At 36.3% G+C, this 12,209-nt stretch overlaps 1 protein-coding gene across 12 annotated transcripts in view; it reads right to left on the bottom strand.

Moving 5' to 3' along the window:
* Window positions 1-12,209, bottom strand: part of DOCK7 (dedicator of cytokinesis 7) — a 254,205-nt gene that overhangs the window by 72,906 nt on the left and 169,090 nt on the right. For all 12 annotated transcript variants that reach the window (XM_066269012.1, XM_066269013.1, XM_066269016.1 and 9 more), the window contains 2 exons: window positions 10,638-10,807; window positions 9,336-9,490 (listed from right to left, as the gene is read on the bottom strand). In XM_066269012.1, the coding sequence (XP_066125109.1) occupies window positions 9,336-9,490; window positions 10,638-10,807 (325 nt within the window). The remainder of the gene's footprint in view (window positions 1-9,335; window positions 9,491-10,637; window positions 10,808-12,209) is intronic.

The raw sequence follows: 12,209 nt of genomic DNA, 5'->3' as shown, positions 1-12,209 counted from the left end.
TATTATAGACATCTACAGGACATTTCATCCCAAAGTTGAGCTGAGTATACATTTTTCTTCCAGTGCTACATGGATCATTCTCAAAGAATTGACCATATGTGGCCGGCCACCAAAAACAACATCAGCAAAATCAGAAAATCGAAAGTTGTACCAAACATATTTTCTGATCATAAAGCGTTTGAAACTAGAATTCAACCTGCCAAAAACGAGGAAACAAAATCCCACAAAAATGTGGAAACTAAACAACATACTTTAAAAAATGAATAGGTCAAAGAAGAAATAAGTGGCAGAGAGATCACAAAGATATATACAGACTAATGAAAATGGACAAATACGACCATATCAGAATCTATGGGATTCAGCAAAAGCAGTGATAAGAGGGAAGTTCATATCACTTCAGGCATATATGAACAAAACAAGAGAGAGCCCAATGAACCACTAACTTCACACCATTAAGGAACTAGAAAAAGAGAGAACAAAGAAACCCAAAACCAGCCGAAGAAAGGAGATAATAAAAATCAGAGCAGAAATAAATGAATTAGAGAACAGAAAAACTATAGAAAAAATTAATAGAACAAGGAAGCTGGTTCTTTGAAAAGATCAACAAAATTGACAAACCCTTGGCAAGACTACCAAGGAAAAAAGAGAAAGAACTCATATAAACAAAATCCAAAATGAAGAGAGAGAAATCACTACGGACACTCGTAGATATACAAAGAATTATTGTAGAATACTATGAAAAACTTTATGCCACTAAATTCAACAACCTAAAAGAAATAGATAAATTCCTAGAAAAATACAACCTTCCTAGACTGAGTCAAGAAGAAGCAAAAAACCTAAACAGGCCTATTAGTAGAGAAGAAATAGAAAAAATCATTAAAAACCTCCCCAAAAATAAAAGTCCAGGCCCATCAGGGCTTGGCTATACCAGCGAATTTTATCAAACATTCAAAGAAGACTTGGTTCCTATTCTACTGAAAGTCTTACAAAAAATTAAAGAAGAAGCAATACTTCCAAACACATTTTATGAGGCCAACATAACCCTCATACCAAAACCAGGCAAGGACTGCACAAAAAAAGAAAACTACAGACCAATATCTCTAATGAATACAGATGCTAAAATACTAAACAAAATACTAGCAAATCAAATACAACAACATATTAAAAAAATAATACATTGTGATCAAGTGGGATTCATCCCAGAATCTCAAGGATGGTTCAACATACGTAAAATGGTTAACGTAATACACCATATCAACAAAAAAGAACAAAAACCACATGATCTTATCAATAGATTGCAGGAAAAAGGCTTTGATAAAATAGAACACAATTTTATGTTTAAGACTGTCAACAAAATGGTATAGAAGGAAAATATCTCAACATGATAAAGGCCATATATGATAAACCATCAGCTAACATCATACTAAATGGCACAGAACTGAAGGCTTTCCCCCTTAAATCAGGAACAAGACAGGGTTGTTCACTCTCTCCACTCTTATTTAATGTGGTACTAGAGGTTCTAGCCAGAGCAATCAGACAAGACAAAGAAATAAAAGGCGTCCATATCGGAAAAGAAGAAGTAAAGGTATCACTTTTTGCAGATGATATGATCCTATACATCGAAAACCCCAAAGAATCCACAAAAAGACTACTAGAAACAATAAGCCAATACAGTAAGGTCACAGGATACAAAATTAACATACAGAAGTCAATAGCCTTTCTATATGCCAACAATAAAACAATTGAGAACGAACTCAAAAAAATAATCCCCTTCACGATTGCAACAAAAAAAATAAAATACTTAGGAATAAACATAACAAAGAATGTAAAGGTCTTATATAATGAAAACTATAAAACCATTGTTAAGGGAAGTCGAAAAAGATATAATGAGATGGGAGAATATTCCTTGTTCTTGGTTGGAAAGAATAAATATAATCAAGATGGCCATATTACTCAAAGCAATATACAAATTTAATGCAATTCCCATCAAAACTTCCAATGACATTTTTTAAAGAAATAGAGCAAAAAATCATCAGAATTTATATGGAAACTATAAAAAACCCCGAATTAGCCAAAGCAATCCTAAAGAAAAAGAATGAAGCTGGGGGCATTACACAATACCTGACTTCAAACTATATTATAGGGCCACGACAATCAAAACAGCATGGTATGGCAGAAAAATAGACACTCAGACCAAAGGAACAGAATAGAAAGTCCAGAAATAAAACCACATATATATAGTCAAATAATTTTTGATAAAGGGGCCAACAACACACAATGGAGAAAAGAAAGCCTCTTCAATAAATGGTGCTGGGAAAACTGGAAAGCCACATACAAAAGAATGAAACTGGACTATAGTTTGTCCCCCTGTACAAAAATTAACTCAAAATGGATCAAAGATCTAAACATAAGACCTGAAACAAGTACATAGAAGAAGACATAGATACTCAACTCATGGACCTGGGTTTTAAAGAGCATTTTATGAATTTGACTCCACAGGCAAGAGAAATGAAGGCAAAAATTAATGAATGGGACTACATCAGACTAAGAAGTTTTTGCTCAGCAAGAGAAACTGATAACAAAATAAACAAAAAGCCAACTAAATGGGAAATGATATTTTCAAACAACAGCTCAGATAAGGGCCTAATATCCAAAATATACAAAGAACTCATAAAACTCACAACAAACAAACAAAAGCAAACATCCAAATAAAAAATGGGAAGAGGATATGAACAGACACTTCTCCCTGGAAGAAATACAAATGGCCAACAAGTATATGAAAAGATGCTCATCTTCTTTAGCTATTAGAGAAATGCAAATCAAAACTGCAATGAGATACCACCTCACACCTGTTCGATTAGGTATTATTAGCAAGACAAATAATAGCAAATGTTGGAGAGGTTGTGGAGAAAAAGGAACCCTCATCCACTGTTGGTGGGAATGTAAAGTAGTACAACCATTATGGAAGAAAGTATGGTGGTTCCTCAAAAAACTGAAAATAGAACTACCTTATGACCCAGCAATCCCTCTACTGGGTATATACCCAAAAAACTCAGAAACATTGATACGTAAGACACATGCAGCCCCATGTTTATTGCAGCATTGTTCACAGTGGCCAGGACATGGAAACAACCAAAAAGCCCGTCAATAGATGACTGGATAAAGAAGATGTGGCACATATACACTATGGAATACTACTCAGCCATAAGAAATGATGACATTGGAACATTTACAGCAAAATGGTGGGATCTTGATAACATGATACGAAGCGAAATAAGTAAATCAGAAAAAACCAGGAACTGCATTATTCCATATGTAGGTGGGACATAGAAGTGAAACTAAGAGACATTGATAAGAGTGTGGTGGTTACGGGGGGGAGGGGGGAAAGGGAGAGGGAAAGGGGGAGGGGGAGGGGCACAAAGAAAACTAGATAAAAGGTGACAGAGGACAATCTGACTTTGGGTGATGGGTATGCAACATAATTGAACGACAAGATAACCTGGACTTTTATCTTTGAATATATGTATCCTGATTTATTGATGTCACCCCATTAAAAAAATAAAATTATTTAAAAAAAAAGGAAAAAGAAAAGAGACTCAATAAGTCTGAGGAAACTCTTAGAGAGCTCTGTGACAACATGAAGAGAAATAACATCCACATCATAGGGGTTCCTGAAGAAGAAGAAAAAGAATAAGGAATAGAGACTTTGTTCAATCATATCATAGCTGAAAAGCTTCCCTAAATTAATGGGCAGGAGAAACTCTCACAAGTTCAAGAAGCCACAGAGGACTCCAGTAAAGAGAAATCCAAGAAAGAAACCTACACCAAGACACATCATAATTAACAAATACAAACGCTAAGTGATAAAGGGAACATATTAAAAACTGCAAGAAGAGAAAAAAAAGCTATCACCTACAAAGGAGCCCCCATACAGGAATGACCATCCAACTTCTCAACAGAAAACACTTGAGGCCAGGAAGGGAATGCAAGAAATACTCAAAGTAATGCAGAACCCTCAAGAACCTACAAACAGACTACTTTATCCAGGCAAGGCTATCGGTTTAAAATCGAAGGAGAAATAAAAAGCTTCCCAGAAAAAAACAACTCAAGGAATTCATTACAACCAAACCAATGCTGCAGGAAATGTTAAGGGGCCTGTTGTAAATAGATCAAAGTGGGAAAAGAATATTGCAAAAAAGGAATACAGCTCTAAAGAATAAAATGGCAATAAACAACTAGATATCAATAATAACCATAAATGTAAATGGATTAAATGATCCAATCAAAAGACATAGGGTAGCTGCGTGGATAAGAAAACAGGACCCTACATGTGCTGTCGACAAGAGACACACCTTAGAAAAAAAGATACACATAGATGGAAGGTAAAAGAATGAAAAAAAACATTTCATGCAAATGGAAATGAAAAAGAAGCTGGGGTAGCAATACTTATATCAGACAAATTGGACTTTAAAACAAAGGATATAGTAAGAGATAAAGAAGGCCACTACATTAATGATAAGGGAGTATCCAACAGGAAGATATAACTATTTATAATTATCTATGCACTAATATAGGAGCATCGAATATATAAAGCAGACTTTGATGGATTTAAAGGGCGAGATCAACAGCAATACTATAATAGTAGGGGATTTCAATACCCCACTAACATCACTAGATAGATCCTCAAGAAAGAAAATTAACAAAGAAACAGCAGACTTATTGGACACTATAATACATCAACTCGATTAAGTGCTCATGGTACATTCTCTAGGATAGACCACATGTTAGGGCACAAAAGTGGTCTCAACAAATTTAGGAAGATTGAAATCTTATCAAGCACTTTCTCCGATCACAACGGCATGAAACTAGAAATGAACCACAACAAAAAAGCTCAAAAATTCTCAAACACATGGAAACTAAATAGCAGGTTGTTAAATAACAAATGGATTAAGAATGAGATAAAAAAATAAATAAAAAAATTCCTAGAAATGAATGACAATGAGCATACAACAACTCAAAATTTATGGGACACAGCAAAAGCAGTACTGAGAGGGAAGTTCATAGCACTACAGGCACACTTTAAGAAGCTAGAAAAAGCTCACATAAACAACCCTCCATCTAAAAGAACTAGAAAAAGAACAGCAAGTAAAGCTCAAATGTAGTAGAAGGAGAAGGAAGGAAATAATAAAGATCAGAGCAGAAATAAATGACATAGAGGCTAAAGAAACAATACAGAGGATCAATGAAACCCAGAACTGGTTCTTTGAAAGGGTAAACAAGATTGATGAACCTTTAACCAGACTCACCTTGAAAAAGAGAGAGTGGACTCAAATAAATAAAATTAGAAATGAGAGTGGAGAAATAACAACTGACACAACAGAAATACAAAATATTGTAAGAAAATACTATGAAGAACTGTATGCCAAACGAGACTTAACCTAGATGAAATGGACAAATTACTTGAAACATACAATCTTCCAAAAATCAATCTGGAAGAATCAGAAAAACCTAAACAGACCATTACACCAAATGAGATCAAAACAGTTATCAAAAAACTCCCAACAAAGAAAGTCCTGGGCCTGATGGCTTCACAAGTGATTCTACCAAATATTCAAAGAAGAACAACTCCTATCCTTCTCAACTATTTCAAAAAATTCAAGAGGAAGGAAGACTCCAAGCTCCTTTTATGAGGCGAGTATAATTACTGATTCCAAAACCAGGCAAAGACAACACAAAGAAAGAAAATTATAGGCCAATATCTCTGATGAATGTAGATGCTAAAATCCTCAACAAAATATTAGCAAACCGGATCCAACAATATATGGAAAAAATCATACACTATGATGAAGTAGGATTTATTCTGGGTAGGCTAGGCTGGTACAATATTCGTAAATCAATCAATGGGATTCATCACATAAACAAAAAGAAGGGAGAAAAACCACATGATAATTTCAATAGAAGCAGAAAAAGCATTTGATAAAATCCAGCACCCATTCATGGTCAAAACTCTCAGCAAAATTGGAATACAGGAAACATACCTCAACATGGTAAAAGCCATCTATGAGAAACCCACAGCCAACATCATACTCAATGGGCTAAAATTAAAAGCAATACTCTTAAGATCAGGAACAAGGCAGGGGTGCCCCCTTTCACCACTCTTATTTAACATAGTCCTGGAAGTCCTAGCCACAGCAATCAGACAAGAAGAAGAAATAAAAGGCATTCAAGTTGGAAAAGAAGTAAAACTATCATTATTTGCAGATGAAAAATAATAAAAACAAAGAAAAAAATATATTGTATATAGAAAACCCTAAAGTCTCAGTCAAAAAACTACTGGACCTGATAAATAAATTCAGCAAAGTGGCAGGATATAAAATCAATACTCAGAAATCAGGCATTTTTATACACCAACAATGAACAGTCAGAAAGAGAAATTAAGGAAACAATCCCCTTCACAATTACAACAAAAAAAATAAAGTACCTAGGAGTAAACTTAACCAAGGAGACTAAAGACTTGTACTGGAAAATTACAAACATTGATAAAAGAAATCAAGGAAGATACAAACAAGTGGAAGCATATACCGTGCTCATGGTTAGGAAGAATAAACATCATTAAAATGTCTATATTACCCAAAGCAATCTACAAATTCAATGCAATACCAATTAAAATACCAATGACATACTTCAAAGATATAGATCACATATTCCAAAAATGTATATGGAACCAAAAAAGAACACGAATAGCCTCAGCAATCTTAAAAAAGAAGAATAAAGTGGAGGTATCACCACTTCCTGATATCAAGTTATACTACAAGGCCATTGTACTCAAAACAGCCTGGTACTGGCTAAGAACAGGCATATAGATCAATGGAACAGACAGAGACACTCAGAAATAACCCACAGTTCTATGGACAATGATATTTGACAAAGGAGGTAAGGAAATACAATAGGAGTAAAGACAGCCTCTTTAACAAATGGTGTTGGGAAAATTGGACAGCTACCTGCAAAAAATGAAACTAGATCACAGCTTACACCACTCACAAAAAAAACGCAAAATGGATAAAAGACTTAAATGTACGCCGTGAAACCATAAGCATCTTAGAAAGAAAACACAGGCAGTAAGCTCTCGGACATCTCTCGGAGCAATATATTTGCTGATTTATCTCCACGGGGAAGTGAAAAAAAAAGACAGGATAACAAATGGGACTATATCAAACTAAAAAAGCTTTGCTATCAGGCTAAAGACAATAAGAACAGAATAAAAAGACAAACTACACAATGGGAGAACATATTTGACAATACGTCTGATAAGGGGTTAATAACCAAAATTTATAAAGAACTTGTAAATCTCAACACCAGGAAGACAAGCAATCCAATCCAAAAATGGGAAAAAGAAATGACTAGACACTTCTCCAAAGAGGACATACAGATGGCCAATAGGCATATGAAAAATGCTCAACATCACTAATCATTAGAGAAATGCAAATTAAAACCACAATGAGATATCACCCTCACACCAGCCAGAATGGCGCTTATCAACAAAACAACACAGCAAAATGCCTAATCGCTGGCGAGGATGTGGGAAAAGGGAACCTCCTGCACTGCTGGTGGGAATGAAGACTGGTGCAGCCACTGTGGAAACAGTATGGAGATTCCTCAAAAAATTGAAAATCAAATTGCCTTTTGACCCGCTATCCCACTTTTAGGAATATATCCGCAAGAACACCCATAGAACGGGGCTCCAAAAGAGAGAAATGCAGCCCCCATGTTTGTGGCACCTGTTCACAATATGCGAAGATCTGGAAACAGCCCAAGTGTCCGTCAGAGGACGAGTGGATTAAAAAGCTTTGGTACATATATATACTATGGAATACTACTCAGCCATAAGAAATGATGACATCGGATCATTTACAATAACATGGATGGACCTTGATAACATTATACTGAGTGAAATAAGTAAATCAGAAAAAACTAAGAACTAGATGAATCTGTACATAGATGGGACATAAAAATGAGACTCAGAGACATGAACAAGAATGTGATGGGAACGGGGGGGAGGGGGGGGAAGGGGGGGCGAGGAAGGAAAGAAGGGTTGGGGGAGGGGAGGAGCACAAAGAAAACCAGATAGAAGGTGACAGAAGACAATTTGACTTTGGGTGAAGGGTATACAGCATAATCAAATGTCAAAATAATCTGGAGTTGTTGTTGTTTTTTAAACTCTTCCATGGCTCCCACATTCCAGATTTTTATTTTAATTATTTTTATTTATTTATTCATTTTAGAGAAGAGAGACAGAGAGAGAGATAGAGAGAGAAGTGGGGGAGGAGCAGGAAGCATCAACTCCCATATGTGCCTTGACCAGGTAAGCCCAGGGTTTTGAACCGGCGATCTCAGCGTTCCAGGTCGACGCTTTATCCACTGTGCCACCACAGGTCTGGAGATATTTTCTCTCAACATATGTACCCTGATTTATCAATGTCACTGCATTAAATTTAATAAAATAAAATAAAAAAGAAAAAAAAACAAAAAAAATAAGAATAATGGATTTAAAAAAGATACTAGGCTAAGTGGCCCCAGATGGGCAGAGCATTGCCCCATAGGGGGCTTTCCAGGTGGATCTCAGTCGAAGTGCATGCAGGAGTCTGTCTCTGCCTCTCCGCCTCTCATTTAATAATAATAATAATAGTAATAATAATAACAATAATAAGGCCCTGGCTGGTTGGCCCAGCGGTAGAGCATCAGCCCGGTGTGTGGAAGTCCCGGGTCCAATTCCTGGTCAGGGCACACAGGAGAAGCGCTCATCTGCTTCTCCACCCTTCTCCCTCTCCTCCCTCTCTATCTCTCTCTTCCCCACCTGCAGCCAAGGCTCCATTGGAGCAAAGTTAGCCCGGGCGCTGAGGATGGGTCCATGGCCTCTGCCTCAGGTGCTAGAATGGTACTGGGCATAACAGAGCAACGGCCCAGATGGGCAGAGCATCGCCCCCTGGTGGGCTTGCTGGGTAGATCCTGGTCGGGTGCATGCAGGAGTCTGTCTGACTGCCTCCCCACTTCTAACTTTGGAAAACTACAAAGAAAAACAAAACTAGGCTAGATAATAAGACAACTTTCAAAATTCTAAATGACAAACTATCGAGCTTTATGCCACAAACCCTAATACTTGTTAAAAATAACAGTACAAGACAGGGAATAATCTCAGAACCTTAATGTTTCTGCAAAATAGATTAAGCTAAGTGTATTTCTACATCAGCTAATACAATAATCTCAGTTATTTAAGAGTATATCCTTGTAAATATCTGTCTTTCCAGAAAAAGCTTCTGTAGGAGGGTTGTTTTTACCGTTGATGTGAGGAGGAAACTGCCAGGCCTTGTTAGCTGAGGAACTGACGTTCCGGCAATTGCCATGGCGACTGTCTGGCTTATCATGCTTCCATTCTCACTTTCATAGTCATCCGGGGCTATACAAATTGGTCTTCCTCGTTGATTGTGAGTTTCTGGGGAAAAAAGTCCAAAACAAATAAATAAAACTTCTGTTTAGTTTAATTAACAGTTATTGAGCATGCAATTCTTTTTCTTCTTCTCCACTACTATTAAAAAAAGCTATTAACATGTAATATTTATCCTTAGAGTTACTTCTTTTAAACAGTATTTTAAATGATTTAACCATCAACACATTCCTATAGTAATAATTTATAGTATTATAGCAAACTTTACCTTGCTTTCAAATTAGGAAACCCACATTAGTGATCAAAATACTGGAAAAATTATTTAATATCAGTCTTTTAAAGGCAAGGGGTTGGTTATTTTTGTATCACTATCACCTATTGAAGTTCTTAATACATAATGTGTACTCAGTGTACTCAGTAAAGGTTTGTTTTTATTGAACTAGAAGTTATTTTATCAAGTTAATAACAACCTACAGTATTTTCTCTAGGGCAAATGAAGGAATTCAAGTAAATTCTAAATATGAAAAGCAAGAGCAATAAAACTTTGTCAGTCCTAATATTTGAAAAGCAACAAAACTTCATTTTGTTAACCCAATACTAGCAATAAACTTAATTCTTGTTAATACAGGTGAATATTAATTTAAATTCTTTTATATGAATAAAATTGACATCAGGGTAATAGACAGCTTTCAAATGTTCATTTGGTTTTTTAGAGAAACAGTAAATATTTATACATAAAAACTCTATTTCCTAGTAAGTACAAATAGAAATACTATACAATCACTATTTTATTTTTTAAGATTTTATTTATTCATTTTAGAAATGAGAGAGAGAGAGAAACAGAGAGAGAAGTGGGGAGGAGTAGGAAGCATCAATTCCCATATGTGCCTTGAACAGGCAAGCCCAAGGTTTCAAACCAGCGACCTCAATGTTCCAGGTCAACGCTTTATCCACTGCGCCACCACGGGTCAGGCTACAATCACTATTTTAAATTTCATGATAAGAACTACTTACAGAAACCTTGTAGTGGATTCTCTCATAGTCAAAAGATTTTCAGTACTGTGGTTAAGTATTTACAGTTTACTTGTGTGTGTACATTTCCTTTTATTTTTTTTCCTAAAATAAGATCTTCATCCTTGAGATATTTTCTAACACTTTTATACATTGAGATTTGCCTTTAAAATACACCAAGTACCTGTAAAATCGTACAGCTGAGGGACAGTTTCCATGATAATGCCAATCAGAGGTAGATACAGCATGGCCACCCGGGCCTTTATCTGGGGGTCAGAGTACCGTGGGTCTGAGTCATGACTGGATAGTAAATTGTGTACCATATTGATGACTTTCTTATGCAATCCAAACAGTCTATTTAAAAAGAAGATGGAGAACAAAAAGGAGTAAGGCCACAAAGATTAGTTAACATCTTTAAAGCAAACAGTAAGCTATGATACCGAATCAATTTTGTTCAGCTTCTTAACTTAGTCACATATTTGCACGTTTTCCTACAAAAAACACTTCTCATTTTAAAATTAATGTCTCTATAAATAATAACAGAGAGGGAAAAGTGTTACACAAATTTACTTAGGAGTTAACCGTAATATATTTATACTAACTCCTTCTTAGTGCATTATTTTAAATAACTTAAGAGTACTTATGGTTATATATATGTATTTTCATGTTTATTGAATTTATTGGGATGATACTTGTTATTATAGAAGTTTCAGGTGCACAATTCTACCACACATCATCCGTACACTGTATTGTGCGTTCACCACCCCAAGTCAAGTCTCCAGTCCATCATCATTTACTATGTGGATATATTTTACAGCAATCAATCAATCAATCAATCGGCCCTGGCCAGTTGGCTCAGCAGTAGAGCATTTACCTGGCATGTGGAAGTCCTGGGTTCGGTTCCTGGCCAGGGCACACAGAAGTGGTGCCCATTTGCTTCTTCCCCCTTCCTCCTCTCCTTTCTCTCTGTCTCTTTCTTCCCCTCCCATTACTAAGGCTCCATTGGAGCAAAGTTGGCCCTGGCGCTGAGGACAGCTCCATGGTCTCTGCCTCAGGCGCTAGAATGGCTCCGGTCAAATAGGAACAACGGCCCAGATAGGCAGGGCATCACCCCCTAGTGGGCATGCCAGGTGGATCCCAGTTGGGCGCATGCCAGAGTCTGTGTGTCTGCCTCCCTGCTTCTCACTTCAGAATACAAAAAAAAAAAAAGAGGAAAAATTTAAGTTAACTATAAATGCTATTTCATCAAATGAGATCTTTTCACATTCAAAAAAGGTATACTTTTATTTCCTTTTTCCCCCAAAAAAATCCTCTACCTAATAAATTATGTAGTCCACAGGCTGCAGTTGCCTTCGACATCTTTTTAAACTGACCTTCCTTGCTTATATACTTCATTTGGGCCCTTACAACTGTTCTAAACTCCCAGTTGCCTGCGTTTCAACTGGCCTAATACAATAGCAAGGGTCACTCTCATAATCACACTTTTTTTTTGCCTCTCTTCTTAAATTGAAGGCTCTTTGACTATGCAAAACTTTCTAATTAAAAATTCATCCAGCCTTGGCCGGGTAGTTCAGTTGATTAGAGTGTCGTCCCGATATGCCAAGGTAGCGAATTCAATCCCCACTCAGGGCACATACAAGAATCAATCAATGAATGCATAAATAAATGGAAAAACAAATTGATGTTTTTCTCCCCCTCCCCCTTTTTTCCTTCCTTTCTCTCTAAAATCAATCAATCAATAAATTTAAACCAACTT

Source organism: Saccopteryx bilineata, chromosome 3, assembly GCF_036850765.1.
Source record: "Saccopteryx bilineata isolate mSacBil1 chromosome 3, mSacBil1_pri_phased_curated, whole genome shotgun sequence".
Taxonomy (NCBI): Eukaryota; Metazoa; Chordata; class Mammalia; order Chiroptera; family Emballonuridae; genus Saccopteryx; species Saccopteryx bilineata.
Note: the sequence above shows the minus strand (reverse complement) of the source record. Positions and strands in the feature narration are given on the sequence as shown.